Source organism: Notechis scutatus, chromosome 2 (assembly GCF_049901735.1).
Source record: "Notechis scutatus isolate UNSWTSFEM ecotype Mainland chromosome 2, rNotScu1.2, whole genome shotgun sequence".
NCBI classification, from domain to species: domain Eukaryota; kingdom Metazoa; phylum Chordata; class Lepidosauria; order Squamata; family Elapidae; genus Notechis; species Notechis scutatus.
The window spans coordinates 106,745,834-106,763,000 of NC_142010.1; the positions used below are offsets into that span (position 1 = coordinate 106,745,834).

At 35.0% G+C, this 17,167-nt stretch overlaps 2 protein-coding genes across 9 annotated transcripts in view; one reads left to right on the forward strand and one right to left on the reverse strand.

The window, feature by feature from the left end:
* Window positions 1–2,508, forward strand: part of MYOCD (myocardin) — a 36,266-nt gene extending 33,758 nt beyond the window's left edge. The window contains exon 13 of one of the 2 annotated variants that reach the window (XM_087953946.1): window positions 815–2,508. In XM_087953946.1, coding sequence (XP_087810072.1) covers window positions 815–867 — 53 coding nt within the window. In that variant the 3' untranslated portion in view covers window positions 868–2,508. The remainder of the gene's footprint in view (window positions 1–814) is intronic. The other variant, XM_026667600.2, reaches the window with a different exon arrangement.
* Window positions 2,509–14,102: 11,594 nt separating this feature from the next.
* Window positions 14,103–17,167, reverse strand: part of MAP2K4 (mitogen-activated protein kinase kinase 4) — a 67,284-nt gene continuing 64,219 nt past the window's right edge. For all 7 annotated transcript variants that reach the window (XM_087953950.1, XM_026667596.2, XM_026667595.2 and 4 more), the window contains 2 exons: window positions 15,723–15,768; window positions 14,103–15,085 (listed from right to left, as the gene is read on the reverse strand). In XM_087953950.1, coding sequence (XP_087810076.1) covers window positions 14,972–15,085; window positions 15,723–15,768 — 160 coding nt within the window. In that variant the 3' untranslated portion in view covers window positions 14,103–14,971. The remainder of the gene's footprint in view (window positions 15,086–15,722; window positions 15,769–17,167) is intronic.

Consider the following 17,167-nt stretch of genomic DNA (forward strand, 5'->3'; position numbering starts at 1 on the left):
GAACTTGTTTGCAAGAAGAAAAATAATGCTGAATAAAATCAGGGAAAAATCAGACTGTAGGTAAGAGCTGGCACTTTGTAGACCAAGAGAGAAGATGCAATAAGGGGCAAAGCGACCAAGCTCTCTGAAAATGACACTGGCATGGTCATACGCATGGGCACCCATGTGTCTTCTGGTTCTTCCTTTGGTGCGCAAAGGCTCCCTATTATAGAATACAAAAGAATTGTTTAGAAAACCCAAAAGAAGTTGGCATACTATGCGGAATTTTTTTAATATATATATATATATATTTATATAGACCTATATAATTAAAAAAAAAAGGTGGGTAACTGCTGCTCACTGCTTTGCTTGAAAGTATGCCCCCAAAGGAAAACACAGCACCAAAAGAGGCAAGGCAATGTGGATGGGGACATTCTGTGAGGAACACTGGAAGCATTTCTTTCTGTTTGCCTTCTGTTGTGAGCACTTTGTGTTGTGAATATGTAAGCCTCTCTATCAGCCTCAGGCATTTGGGGAGAGAAACACAAAATACTAGACTCCACAATCAAACCTTTGTAAATGTTTTTCCTCACTAGCTTCTGTCTGCTCCAGTGAATCACGCACACGACTTTAATGCCTTCATACCTAATTTAAATGTTTTAACAATTTCTTACCCTTTGCATGCTCAAGCATGTGTCCACATATCTGTATGATCAGTTCTTATTCTAATAATTCTTTACATCAGCTTTTTTGTTGATTCTAGGCAGGCATTACAAACCACTTATAACAACTTTGTCTTATATTAACACAGCTTCATCACTACTTTCAATTGCAGGCATTTTATATGATCTCCGTGTTCCTCTCACCATCCCTTCTGTACCTCTTTGAGCTAGTATAGCATCAAGTAAGGTTTTATTCAGCCAGAACAAAAGGTTGGAATGTGTCATTGCAATGGCAGATGCTGTTGGGAAGTCCTGTTGCACAAGCAGAAGTGTATTCACTTAACATTGGAAGTAGACCCAAAGAAGTTTTGCTCTTGACTTATCATATTTGGTTTGCAAACAGAAATGCCTGCAAATGCTAAAGAGGACCGCCCTTGTCTTCAGAAGGTACCTCAGATAACAGTGTCTTCAGGAACTTCTGGAACACCCTTGCTACTAAAGGCATCCACTGCATTTGAGCAAAACACCTCAAATCAACTCTCCTTTGAACGCTGCTCTAGCAATGACAGTCATTTGGAAATCTTGTTAAATTCCCACAGTCCTCTTGGGCGGTCAAGTGAAGTAACCCTTCTAAAATTGGGTACTGAGGAACCTCACTTTGATGGAGCAATGGAAGGATTTTCTAGCAAGGCTGCCGATGAATTAGTCTCACCCCATGAGATCCTGCCAACTCCCCTCTCGCCCATGGAGACTCAGTTGTCTCCCTCATCTGGTGAAGGAACTGGTTTGCACATGAGCTTCACAGAGTCTCCCTGGGAAACAATGGAATGGCTGGACCTCACACCACCAAGCTCAGCCAATGGTTTTGGTTCCCTGACCACTACAGGGCCCAGCATCTTCAACATCGATTTCTTAGATGTTACTGATCTCAACTTGAACGGCACTATGGATCTGCACTTACAACAGTGGTGATCAAAGCAAATGTTAAGGATAGGGAGGAAACCTACCACAAGTAATTTCCATGGAAAGAATTAAAAGACTATTTTAGAATGTTCTGGAATAATGCAGAGAGCAAAAAGAACTGGAGACATTTTCCCCAGGACATAATTTATCTTTTGACCATCAATGGATTTGCCAAATGATTATTTCCTTTCTCTGCTGTGCTCAAAATAAGCAATCCTTAATTTCTAAAACAAATTCCTCCCTACCCTTTGTAAGCAAATCCAGTTGCTCATCATCAGTTCCAACCTCTTTCAGAAGGAGATTCTCTATGCAAGACAACTGTACATTGCCCAAACTTGTCAGTATTAATCCTAACAGGCTTATCAAACTATATGACTCTGATATGGGCATATTTGTAGATCCCATACACTGCTCCTTGAGAACCTTTGCCCTTCATGCTTATCATATATATGAACAGTTTTATTGGGAATCCCCCCCGCCTTTTCAAGTCATCTTGCTCTGATGCATCAAAGAGATCATCGACATTTTACTATCTATTTTCAAAACTGAAATAATCGTCCAGTGTTTCCCTGAATATTTTTCTCTTTTTAAGTTTATTTATTCCTCTTGTTTTCTGTTTTAAAGATACATGCAGCAGACCTGAAATAATATGATTTATTTTGTAGTGGGCACTCTGCTTGGAAAAGATTTCAAGATGGAACAACAAGAAAATATAGAAATAAGAGGTCTTTAATTGAGTGTAATTGGAGGAGAGCCTCTATGGCCTCACCATTGTTCTGCTTTAAAGGTACATTCCTCCTTTAATAAGTACTTATCTCATTTTTTATTTTTTTATTAAATTAAAATGTTAACATATATATGTATGTATATAATTTGAGATACATAAAAGTTATAACAGATCAGCACATAACCAGTATTAATCCACCATTCAAAATCTTTTAAACATTTGACATTCTGAACATAAATTTTGTTTGTGATCATTAGTTAGAAATTCCCAATATCCATATCAAGAATAAATTCACCATAAGCAATAGAGTCTTTACCCCTTATAAGAAGTAGAAGATAGGGAAGATAAAATATTTGAATTCAGAAATCTCTGTTCTTCTTCAGCTCTACTCTTATTGGGTTGCCATAACTTTATGAATGTATCAAATAGTTTTATTCAGTAAGTCCCAATGTTTGTTGAATTGCCCTCTTGCTTCAGTCTCTTTTCTTTTAAATTATTTGCATACATTATTTTTTGCTGCCACTATGGGGCAAAATGGCAACGATATCCTAACCTTTTGGTACCACAGCTCCTTGAAACAATACTAAAAGCACAGGAATAAAAAGTAAAATAAAATAAAAAAGCTATCCTAATTTAAGATCAAAAATTGCTTGGTGTGGAACAGTATAATTTCTGTCTCAGCTATTACATTTTGTTGTTGCTCTTGTTTTCTCCTTTTAATTCATGTTTCCCTGAGAGGTGCTTAAGCTGAGATGAGTTCTGTGTAAGTGGAGAAGCAGCCTTGCTGAATTTCTTTGATTTCCTCAATCTACTGTAATTTCCCATGTTTCATATCTGTTGTCATTCTAGAGGATCCATCAACCCTCAAAAATGCAGGTTTATGTCAAGTAAGGGAATAAAATCAGGAAAGCAGCAGTCTGCAAATAAAGTTCCTTATGGTTTTATCTGGATCCAAAGCTGTTATATTAATATTACAATTAATTTCTAAGTTTTGTGTTGCTATCAGGATTATAAAAGAGTGGATGTCCACATCTTCATAAATCTTGATAGTTAGGTTTGGAAAGAGATGACTGAAGCTGGTTTTTTTTTTTTTTTGCTTTTTACTAAGTAATAAAAACGATAAACAAATTGTTCTCCCATGATTAGTGAGAGGCATCATTTCTAAGTTCTTCTTCAAACCAACCTTAATATGAATTTTAAATCTTATCATACCTAGCCATGACAGGCAAAAGTTATTCATATTTAGTAAATTCTGAATGAAGGGTAATGTCCAAATCTTTAGATAACATAGCCTCACTTTGTCTATATGTGTAGATTCTGATGCTTTGAGTCCAGGAAATTCCAACCATTCCTGTTTCCCATCCCATTTTCCTGTCCTAGCTGACAACTTCAAAGTAGCCATTCTTCCAGTACATGCCTTATTCCATGGTATTTCTCTACCCTGAATTGCCAGAAATCAATCAAACCATTCCTTGCTGTCTTCTTATGGTTCAGAAATCTTACATTTGTCACTTTCACATAAAAGACAGTAATAAGTAAAATCTCTCATTACTGCTATTTTTCAATATGGCTATGCTATAAAAGTGTAACTGATTTGAACAACGGCAAACCCTGATAAGCTATAACTTTAGTTTTGACATGTACTCATTTCTTTTTAATCCCCGTTTTGTTTGAATTAACTTTTATATAGTACGAAAGTGGGAGGAGGGGAACCGACTGGAAAAAAAACTGTTTTAATTATTGTTGCTTCTGTCTTGCTTAGACTTCAGTGAAAATGATTTAGTTTAGGCAATGTTCCATTAATATCTATGATATGACAACCTCATGCCTGCATTTTAGTATTTTTTCCAAAGAAAGACCAGTGTATGTGATATAATTTGTGAAACCACAATAACAAAAAATGTTATTAATCTAATCTCTATCTCTAGATTACATTTAATAATTTTCAGTAATAGCTCAAAATATAAATTTAGTTTGAAGGATAGAGATAGCTTTCTGTTATATGCCAATCCAAATTGGACAGTTTCTCATGAATGAAAAGTTTATCTTCCATTATTTCCTTAAATTCTTATTTTTGTGAATGCAAAAATATTGAATGCAAATTTCCTTGCATTCAATATTTTGTAGGTTTGTTTTCAGAACTTTTTCATAATTGTCCATGTAAGTTGAGAACTGGAAAAAAATGTTAAAACATCTCTAGGTTTGAATAATTGGGCACATGGGTGTCCTGCATTTTCGTAAACAAATCATCCAGAACATACTTGTGCTATACCTCCCTTTCAGAATTAACCTTAAAATAAGTTGCAATTTGTCTGATCATTTCTCCCTATAAATGTCATCTATCACTATCTATTTCAGTTGTTTTTTCTCTTGTAAATGGATATTAGCCATTAAGCTATTATGTCATTTGAAAATCTACACTTGCTTTTTCAAACCAATTACATTACAAGACTACAGATCAGCTGTGGAAATTCATTCTTGAAAGTAATCAGGTTACTTTGGTTTTTTTTTATTCCAAAAAGAGAAGTCTTGTTAATTCACCCTGATTCATCCTACATCCCTTGAAATTTAAAGCATGCATCATAGAATATGTTGTACAGTCTTAATAGTTTATATTCATTATTTAAAGATTTTTTACTCACCATCTTAGCTGTCTGCCAAACATACCTTTTCTCCCCCCCCCCCTTTTCTATTTAATTAAAAAAGTGGCCAAACTATTACTGTTTTCCTGCAAAAGACTCAAATGTCTTTGGTAATGGCATTTCCTTTAACAATTTGGTACTAAATATATCTTGTTAACTGTTTTAATTTAAATATTAATTCATAAATAAAAAAAGAAATGTATACATAGGTGATGATGGATAATATATGGAATAAATATTTAAGGAATTGTCAATTGAAGAAATTCCTATGAATTATGGATGACCAATTATTATAATGTAATTGTAATAGCTACATTATTATGTTGTGTTTGTAATAATGTAACAGAACACAATTAGTTCAATAAGGTAATTTATTATCAATACAAATAAGACAGCCAGTGTGGCCCAGGGGCTTAAGATATTGGGTTAGCTAGGAGCAAAGAGACTGAGGTTCTAGTCCACCTTCAGTTACTGATGCTTCCTGGGTGACTTTGGACCATCACTGGCCCTTAGCCCAGTTGGCTTCATGGGGTTGTTGCTGTAATGGGGGGGGGGGGAAATGAATGCTAGTCCTATACCTCCCTCAAAATGTATTCATCTTGAACTGCACTCTACACATCTAATAAATAACAAGAATAAACGACAACAAAAAAGCTATAAAACCAATTCAACTAAATAAGCAAGTAAAAAGAACTTTTTTTAAAAAAAGAGCAACAACCTTCTGGGATACACTTTATTTAGATCATTTCCTTAGCAACTCTTTTTGGGTTTCTGCTAATAGTTTCCCTATCTACATAATTAAGGTAACTTCTTATCTTAGACAGGAAGGAAAAATGGATTGTAGAGACTTCCCATGATAGAGCTTATCCTATCTGGTCTGCAACCAGTGTGACCACCACTATTTAGCTCGTGGGCACAGGGAAAAATATGCTTCAGTCCTTGGAATTGTGCAGCCTTGCTCCTCACTGATTGTTTGAGTGAGCAAACTTAGTTCACTAGAAAGAATTCTAACATCAGCACCAAACAGTCATGAAAGAAGCAATCCCACTTTTTCTATTATTTAAAGTGTAACATTCAGCTCAAGTCCTTCCAAGTACCTACCAAGTGTCACCCCAATGCTTGAGACATACCCAAAGTAGCTGCTCTGTCAATCCAATAGGCTTTGAATGATGGCCCTAAGCGTATCTACTGGGTGTGGTAAAAAAAAAAAGATAAAATAGAAGGAAGCCATGTTAACGTTTTTGACCACATCCTGTAGACACCTCTGGATGAATCCATCTTTGTTTTGCCTCTTCCCCATCTAGAATACAAGTGGAGCAAGTGTGCTGATATCCACCTTCTATTTTGAGATAGTGGTGCAAAAATCAGTGTAAGTTCCAATACCAATTCCTTCTTTTCCCTATGACAAAGCAACATTTTTAATTCCTAGAGTTACAAACGATAGGAGTATATGTAGAGAGTGAAAGAGAAAGATAAGTATCTTTCAGTAAAATTGTGGTGAAGATTTCTGATATTTAGTAAGAATATCCAAGACATTTGGGAAGTATTCTAGCAGCAGAAACAATTGTCAGTAAACCAAGTGAACTTTCCTAACTACCAAGATATAGGTTTGTATATCTCATACATTCTTTCTTTAGCAGAGGTAGCAAAATAGGCAAATACCATGTGAAATGACTGCAGAGTTTAAACCAGTATTAAATAAGGTAATGCACGGAAAGCTATCAATTTGTATTAGCATGTAGACATTATGAGATGAACCAGGACGTTTCCCATACAAACTCAATTATAAGCACCATGGCTTATGAGCAATGCTATTTAAACCCAGAAAATAAAATGTGCATGTTGGATAATGACACATTAATTTGTGAATGCAACTTGATACAATAAATCTGTATGCAGCATCATTGAGCTATCCCTAGAATGTGGCATGTATCAGTAGGGCAAAACCTAGAAAGTAGGACAGATTTTTAAAAAAGCTAGGACAAGCCTCAGGAGGCCTAGGCTAGAAGTTTCCAGGACCAAAATTTAACAAAACTACCAGCAAATATAAACAATGTTCTTTGCACTGATGCAAAATTTCAAGAAATTTCAAGGAATAATAAAGTGGATGAATCTTAAGCACTAGCATAAGCAACATTTTAAAATTAATCAATACGTGGTATTGATAGAAAAGCAAAATCCAAAACAAAACTTTCCACACTTACTTTAATAAAAACAAACTTTTTCCTACTTCCAAGGAAAATAACTCTTTTCATCCATCACTCTGAGTATATTCAGAGCTACATGAAAACAAGAATTTTGCAGAGTAAAACCACTTTAGCATCAACACTTGGCTGTCTTCTATCCCAATCTACTTTGAACTATTTAATTCGGTTTTCTTTCAAGTTGTCACATGCTTTATACACTGTAAAAATACACCTTCTGACTAATATCTTTCTTCTGTTTTCTTACATGCATCATTCATTTTAGCAAGTTGAAGGTATCCTTTTCCTATTTAGTTTTTGCTAATATTAGACCATGTGCAGAATGATTATGCATAAGAAACAAAACATAAGACAAAGATAAGGACATTCAATCTTGTCCCTCCTTCATGATTTCATCCACTGCGAAAGTAAATTTTATTTTTTGTCAGTCACTAACTGTCTTGATGTAAAATTCATAGCTTTTCTTAAAAATCATTTTGTTTCAAATAATCAGTTGATCAGTAATGCCATGAGACAGGCTTAAAAGTCTTAAGAATACCTCACAAATCTTGATTGTCTTAAACCCAGGCAAAAGCTAGATAAGTTCCCACTTAAGCAGCACAGTCCTAAGCATTTCTCTTTAGATGTACAAAATTGTAGGATATTTCTATCATCCTTTATTTGGTCACAGAGCAGAAGGAGTTTTATCCTGCTTTTTCAAAAGCAGTTAGATATCAATCAAGTGAACCAATGATCACTGCTGGAGCCTTTGAAAAAATAGGTGCAATAGGCAGCTATATGTGCTTCAACAATTCAAAAGACTTGCTCATTTCTTTTTCTTGAGTGAACATGTTTGTCACAGCACTCTTCTTGTTATGTGGATTCTCTGGTGGGAAAAACTTCACAGAATGAGGTACTGTACATACCCTGCATATAATTAATTATTAATACTGACTGAATAGCATAGATGATTTCCAAATGCAGTCAGAGCTGGCCATCTCTTCTTCCTGGCTCATTTGTTTAAAGTCTTCAAATAGTGAACAGGGACTTCTGTTTAAGTCACAAGACACTGGCCACTGGTGTAGTGCTTCATACCTCAAAGAACAAACTTTGAAAATAAGGTAGATAAACCCTAACCTGTAAACCTTCTGAAGTGTTCCTGAACTATAGGTTTACTACATTTAAAGCAATATGTGATATTTGTAGAGAAATACATTTATCAAGAAACCCAGTTCAATCCTTACTAGGTCTTTAATTGACCCTTCTGACTAGAATCCAGTAAGTGCTCTTTTGCTGTAATATCTGTGCAGATTTTTTTTTTACTGATTTTCTATAATTGAGCAGAATTAGATAGGATATAGCATTTGTTTCAGATGGAGTGGTGGTGTCCTCTTGAGTGTGCTTCCACTACTCATAGTTATGTAGACAGAGATGGGATATGGTACATATGTGTAAAATGCATACTTAAAACAGTGTTTTAATCTTGGTGCTATAAGGTATGTGATAGCTTTCTTTAAAAATATATATAAGCCTCTTAAAGAATCAGTAGCACTAATTGATAGTACAAAATTGTATAGTGATAGATTTGTCAAGGGAAATGGAAAGCATATTTAAAGATATTTAAAATAAATACATCTGTCTATTTATTAAATAATTGTAAAACAATTTAATCAAACAAAGCCATTCCATGCCTAAAATCTAATGGATTGCTAAAACTATGTTACAAATTCATTCAAGACGTCCATGAAAAATGCTGTGCTCACAAACTGTGCATGTCTATGACAGTAATAAAGCTTTAATTTTTATGGGTTCACAAAGGCTTCCTCCAATGTGATCATTAAATAAAATGAAGAATTTATTTCCACTTCATGTAAGTATCATTACATTTAACCTTAAAAGAGGAGCTCAGAATGAAGACTGGATAACTGCTAAAGAAAAGGGATATCCGAGATCTAGATTCCTATTTAGCTTTGTTTTGACAAATTACTTAAGCCACCATTCCTGATATGCAAATTATAAGAAGCCAGAATTGACACCACAATTTCTGGTTTCTATTTCTTAGATTATTTTTAGATTTATTCTATTTTTAGATTTATTTCTATTAGATTTACAAGAGGAAGAGGAGCAAATATTTTCTATATTTTATTGTGATAAGGCAGAAAATCCCGTTTAGGATATTCTAGAGGAAATGTGTGTGAATCCAAACATGAAAAGGAACAGTTCACTAGATATCTTGCAATACTAGTCATCAATTACTACTTTTGTTTTTCTCATAAATCTAGACACAGAATTCAGACAGTTCTGTGGAGGGGAGGTGATAAACAAAAAAAATCAATTTATATTTGTCATTACTACTTCCTGAAGCTTTGTAAAAATTAGGTTTGAAACCTAAAATTCATTATGTTTACCAAATGAGTGTACCTACTATTGGATTTGTTTGGAAATCACACACACACACGTGTGTGTGTGTGTGTGTGTGTATCATCAACAGATAAAGGACAGAGTGCCATCAATATCTTCATGAGGAAGATTAGCAGAAGAATTCTGTTTGCAGACCTCAGTATCCATAAAACTATGGCCCTGTTAAGATGACCAACTTCAGTGGCTGAAATAGGAAAAAAATTAACAGTTGCTGCATGTTAAAAATGTTAACTGTCTGTAAAAATCACTATTTAACGCATGGGTTTTCGATTGTACAAATGTTCACAATGCACTAGTAGTCAGAATATTCTTTCACATGCTTATTTTTCTTTAGTTTTTAATGTTAATATGCAAAGAAGTTTGAAGCCATTCCAATGAGACTTTTTAAATAGCACTTGAATCCAGAAGTTTTAGGTGCTACACTGTTGTGCGGTACAGAACTTTAATGCCAGCTTTATCCTTATTTAAAAGGATGCTGTTAAACTACAGAAAAAAAATCACACTGTAAATAAATACACTGCTTACCTCTGTGACCAGCACTGCTGTACTTATTAAAAGAATCCTGTGATGTCACACTGAGCTTGTGTTTTAGTATTATTTTGTCATGTCAAGTCTTATAGTACATGCTGTTCCTTTTCCATACAATATTACTTTAATTTCTTCTGTATCCTATCCAAATGACTCAGAATGGATTTTTATATTCACCTTGAAGGAAGACAGCCATGTTTACTGCTGTTAAAAAGATTGGACTGGAAAAACCAACATCTGACTCCACTTCTATTTTGTTAGTGAATCTTAAGAAAAACTACACAGTTAAAGAGAAGTCGTTCAGGAAAAAACAACACTTCTGCGATCTTAGTATAGTCCTAACTGGCAGGCCAGTCACATCAGTTTTTACTCTCTGAATGCTAAAGGAAAACTAGAAATGTAGTTAACAATTTTGTTTAATTTTTCCTTCTTTCCCTGCCCTCCTCCCCATCCCTCATATAATAAACCCTGGCTTGGATAAGTAAATTAAAATTATTTCAGTGCCTTTTGTTGAAACCAATTAACAAAAAGAAAGTCCCACCAGATATTGACAGATGGAATAGTGATAAATGGGCTATATAGCACTACTAGACAAATAGGATTTTGATATTAAAGGGTAAACCACACAAATAATAAAACAAGTAAATGGACTTTTCTCAGAATGGTGAGATGTACATCGTGCTGAGTTAGGACCAGTAATTGTTTTAATATGTTTATAAATTATATGGATTTGGGTATGACTAGTAAAATAGCCAGATTTGCTGATAACATTAGTCAAAATGGTAAAAACTTCGGATGGCAAACAAAAAATAAGCAACTGCAAAGTATTCCATATTAGTGAATGGGCATCTAAACAGCAGATGTCATTCAGTGTGGGCAAATTATGTATGCTGATGCTAAAAGCCCCAGCTATGCATACAAATAGGACCAGAGCACGCAGTGACAATGAATATGTCGACATAGTTAATGCTCTACTTCATCCAGTTGCCCTGACTCTCCCCTGAATTAGCAATAGCGTTTAAATTTATATACTGCTTCAAAGTGCTTTACAGCCCTCTCTAAGCAGTTTACAGAGTCAGCATACTGCCCCTAACAATCTGGATCCTCATTTTACTGACCTCAGAAGGATGGAAGGCTGAGTCAACCTTGAGCCAGTAAGAATCGAATTGCTGGCAGTTGAAAGAATTAGCCTGCAATATTAACATTCTAACCACTGCGCCACCAGGACTCTGAGAATCGAGAGATTAAAAGGTCATAAAAAGGGAATTTTAGTCTGCATCTGCTGTTAAAAAAAAAGAACCTAACATGTTAGGGATAATAAAAACTGGTATTAAAAATGGAGATGCCAGTATTATAATGCCCTTATGAAGATCAATGGTGTGACCACATCTGATGTGTGCAGCTCTACAAGTAGTCTTTGCTTAGCCACTGGTTGTTCAACAACTATTTGAAGATACAATGAACAACAAAATACATACTTACACATCACCCTCAAAATTACAACTTCTGCGTACATCTCTGATCACAAAATCACATTTTCGGTGCTTGGCAACCAGCTCACATTTACAACTGGTTGCAGTTTCCGGGGGTCACACACTGTAACTTGTGACCTTTTTTGTTAGTTTCTGGCAAAAAACCCCATGTATTTGAGAGAATGGATGCACTTAACAACTACATGGTTCACTTAATTACCATGGTGACTTGCTTTATGGCCATTGTAAAAATGGCTGTAAAATTGAGCCAGGTCACAACCCCAAACACAGAATGACAGAAATTCCAGGTTTCAACAATGATCATTCTGTGAGGACTACCTATAGTTGCCATTACTCAGAGACATTATGGAATTAAAGAAGTTTCAGGGATGGGCAACTCAAGGGAGTGGAGCAACTTTGCTATGAAGAACGATGGTGATATGAGGCTTTTTAGATTAGAAAGGAGGGAAATGAGACCTGACTGAGGTATACTAAAATGTATGCATGGTGTGACAAGATGCAAGAGGACTAGAAGCTATTTCCTCTTCTCAAAAGTATTAGAACCAGAAATTGAATCCTGGAAGAGTCAGGAAATACAGGGAAAGGAAATATTTGTTTTTACACAATGCATGATTCAACCTTGGAATTCACTCCAAAAAAATCATGGGGGTCAATGGTGATTAGCCTCGGTTGCCTCTGAAGATCACCAACTGGAAGACCAGTGAGCTTTCTTAGGCAGTTGTTGACTACCAGGAGAACAGATCGCTGATGGGCCAGGACTCCAAACCAGGACTACACAGCTCATGCTCTTATGATGCCACTGCCAAAACAGTGAAGTTTTGAGATACATTAAAATATGTTTAAGAAATGAATAGACCATTCAAGCAATACTCCAGGTCTCAAGTTGCAATAGTAACTAAGTAATCATGATTATTTAGGTGATGCATCAGCAGAAGTGGTTCATAAGGCAGGACAAATACCTGTTTAAATCATATCAATGATCAAATAGAGCTTATGGTTTTTGTTTAAGATGGGAAAAGAATCACCTTAGTTCCACCATCTTTAATTCTTTTTTTTTTTCAATAAATAGGGGAAACTGGCCAGAGAAAGGTGGCATTTATTGATTTCCCCATTGCATACCTGACCTTATAACAAAAATTAACAAGGTCTACGTTGCATCCTTGATTTATTACAACTGACCTGCAGGCGAAAAAAATAGAACTATTACATTAAACACTTTGATTCCATGTAGAATATCTTAAATAGAACAGGAAGTAAATTCAGGAAAAGATAAAATAGTTGGAAGCTCTTAAAAGCCATCATGTTGTGAAACTCCATTTTACTTACAGACGATTAGGCAATATCCCTGCACATCAGCTTATCAATAAACTTTTATACATTTTTTGCTATAGTACAAGAAGAAGAAAAATTAACCAGAGCTCACAATGTACAGTTCTTACACTATTTTCACAGCTTCTGAACACTATACATCTTTATAAACATACACTGTAATATAAATGCTGCACCCTTGATAGTATATTATAACAATCTATGAGTAATATGCTAGAACTTCCATCGCACTGAGACTGCGTTGGAAGCTACCTCCATTTTCGGATCAACTGCATGGAAATATTCTGCTTATATAAACAAATTATAGAATTGGGAAATGGGGTCTATAACAATTATTCATTTTTTTGGCAAAGACAAGGAAGAGCCAACAGGAAACTGATATGTAAGGCTGGGAGGCTCTGAACTTTTGTCTGATAGGACTAAAAAGAAGAATTATTGCATTATTAAAGGCCAAATTCCATTCAAACAATATCTCATTTGTTATTCCTTATGTTCTTTCAGGGGCAAAGGTTCTTGTTTAGACTGATATTTTCTTGAAAGTTTATTAATCAGTTGGTCAACTAGAAATATAAGAGTTAACTGGCTACAGCAACAAGATCTTGTTTCCACTGTGTCTTACAAGGGTCACTTCTTTTCCGCTGTCAGTTAGAAATGAGTATTTCGTCAAATATACCTGAAAAAATTAATACTAGTTTAATTTTATATGGCTTTTTTTCTTGGCTTGACAGTATTAAAAATTCCTTGTTCTGTTCTCTGTCCTTTGAAAAATTTAACACATTAATTCCCTTATATTATCAATATTATGTGCCATCAGCTAAGTGTTGGCTCAGCAATTTTATCCATAATATATATCAATAAGCCATCATAAAAACTGAATTCCATTTTCAGAATAGTTCAGCAGAAATTGAATTCATCATCCAAAATATATCAAATTAATTAGCACCATTTTGCTGTGATTTTGGAAGTACAAATATCTAACTGAAAGGGAAGAAGGAAGCTTATCTGCTTTGATACTGGATATCAGACAGGAAGTAGAGATCCAAGTCACACCTGGAGTTCTTTAATAAGGTAAATACAGCTATTCACAACTGCAGGCCATCCAGCGTCCTTTCCAAATGTGAGAGTTAGCCAGCTAATCACCAGGTCACAGTTAGAAATCAGGGATCACAAGCCAGTTAAATTCCACTGAATAGTTTAATAATTCCTCAGTTCAAAATTTTATGTCATTGGTTAACAGTTTGTAGGATACCTAGTTCTGTTGAAGACTGGTTTCTGTGGAAAGTGAAAGAATACATTATTCTTCCTCTCTTAGTAAGTTGAATTGTTAGCTCTTTCAAAGCTTTGAATGTTTTTGGTAAAGAAATAATCCATTTTACATGATCACTCTTTCCTCCCCCAAACATTATGAAGTTCTGCTGAGCCACACTGTTTTAAAAATATACACTGTGGCTGAAAAGCAACAGAACTTCAACTCAATCTATTGCACTTTGTGAAGAAAAATATATTTATATATATATATTTATATATTATCCCCCATTTGCCTTTGCTAGCTCCAGAAGGTAAAAGTAGCTCCATTTGGCTGCACAAGTTAGTGTCTATCAGGCAGTATTTTTTTTAATGTTTCAAATCAGACAGACCAACAACTAACTTTCTTTCATTTAAATTATTTATAGCAGTTGGAAGAGCTTGAGAATAAAGTCCCTCCAGTAGGTGCTGAGAAATTTCTGAGTTTAGAACTTAACTTTTAGGTGCTATCCAATCATGGCCAACAAATAAAATGTTACTTATTTCCACATTTTATGTATATGTCCACAAAAAGAGCAAAACAAAGTCTCTCTTTGACTTGACACTAACACTGTGAGTTTGGGTATTACATGGATGCACTTGGTAAGTGACAATGATATACAGACAGAATGGAGGAGAAACACCAACATTATTGCACATGGTGTCTGGGCGAGCATTAAAACACTGCAATATGGGGTGAAGATTCTGTACATCTTGCTTTCTCTCAGCACTTGCACTAGAGTTTGATATAGCAGCAGTATCAATCAACATACATTGGAGAGCTGGGAGTTGTTGGCATTTGATCCAGGATTTTACAAACATAGCATGCAACATCCACTGTTCGTTCCTCATACATTAGAATGAAAGGATGTTTCTGGAGAGAAAAAAAGGAACAAAACTGTCTCACTGTCAGTGTGATCACAAAACGTATCTATAGGACATAAAAGTATTCAATGTTTCTATGTACCTTAAATTCTATGAGCTATTGCCATGATTGCTACAATTTCTTATTAGGAAAAACAATCCTCACATGGTTTAAAATAGCCATAAAACATGCAGAATAAGAATCTGTAAATCAGACATGATTTGATTGAAGCCCTTCAAATTGAAGTCTTCAAGTTATCTACAATAATGGTCATGCAAGTCTATCATCCAGGCACAGAATTTCAATTTTATAATCCAAACCTGGAAAAATTAAAAAAAAAAAGTGGTTTGCACTCAGTATACCATAGAAAGAAGCAACCATCACTTAATTCTATATAAGTGCAATATAGGAAATATTCTACAGCAGAAGTCTCCAAACTTAGCAACTTTAAGACTTGTGGACTTCAACTCCCAGAATTCTCCAGCTGGGAGTTGAAGTCCACAAGTCTTAAAGTTGCCAAGTTTGGGGACCCCTGTTCTACAGCATGAAAGTACCAATGTTTCTCTTAAAGAGAAATCATTCTTCATGACAGGAATCACCTAAATCTTCAGTTAAATCTTCGGGTAGTTTCATATTCCATACTCACCAGAAGCTCCTTATACTTTGGCCTTTTGGATTCATCCTTTGTAAGGCTAAATAATTAATAAAAAGATTACAGATCAAAATGATTGCAGAAAGCCATTTGATTTAATTCTTGGACAGCACAAGTTAAAGGAATTATCAGAAACAAGTAATTCTAATGTATTTGGGCACATATTCATTTTCCTGTGAAGTTGCTATAACCTACAATTACTTGTTTTCAAATTTTGTACCCACACTGTACAAGCATTAAATCTGTAGCACTCATTTATCTATGCTTCCTTTTTCCTGCCTTCCAAGCCTATTCTAACCCCTTAGAAACAGTTTCTAAAAAGACATCTAATATATTAGCTTATCCTGTCAAAATAGCAATAATCAATAATTAACAGTGGATCAATAACAAGACAGAAGATAGCTGGAAGAGAGGGGAAAACCACAGCAGCTTTTTAAGAGAAAACCTTAGGCTTTCCCAATGCTACAGAACAAGTAATATCACTTTGTTAAAGCTTCCTATGCATCAACACCTGCTGTCCATTAAGAGTAGATTTATTCTGAAAACAAAATTTACATGAAAACAGGCAGGGAGAGTCATTCTATCCAGATTGAAACATCTAAGTTTAATAAACTAAGCTACTGAAAAACTGTCTTTCTGTGAGCTACTCCTTCATGACAGCAAAGAAACTAGGGAATTATAACTAACTTTACCTTTCTGTAACACCCAAAGAAATAAAGGATTGCCAATGGATTTCAACCAGTATGAACTTGTGATTGACAAGTGATTGTGATTAACTTATTCATTCAAATTACAAGATTTATAGGCCACTCCAATCCACCAACTGTGAGCAGTGCATAGGCCCTCAATATTGGATATTAAAATCATACAACTATATGCTACATTCCTATGGAACTGCAAATCCTGAATAAGTAACAGCTTGGTAGAACAACCAGATTTTCATCAATTTTCTAAAAGCCAGGAGGGTCAATTGTATATTTGGGGAGTTACAGTTCCAAGGGAGGGTTTGCAATGCAAAAAACATGTTATGTGGCCCCTGATAGTGACAATCTCCTATCATAGTGAATCTACCCTACTGAATCCTATCAGTTGGACAAGTATTACTGATTTCTGGGAAATGATGGTCCTACAAACCATTAAGGGTTTGATAACAATAAGCATCTTGAATTGCACCTGGAAGCAAAGTAAGCAATCCAGTACAGTTTTTGGAGTAGAGGTGAGAATGGTAACAGAATGAGAAAATATTAAGGGAATAATTTTAGAAAATAATATTTAATTCTAAGAAAAAGCATAAGAAATTCAAAACAGCCCTGCCTTGATTTTGTTTAGTGTAAAGGCAGAGCATAGAGAAACTGCTACAAAAGCAAAAAATAGCATCCATATTCTGGTTTATTTGAAAGCCACTAAACAAAGCTCCAGTTTGAACATAAGGGGAACCT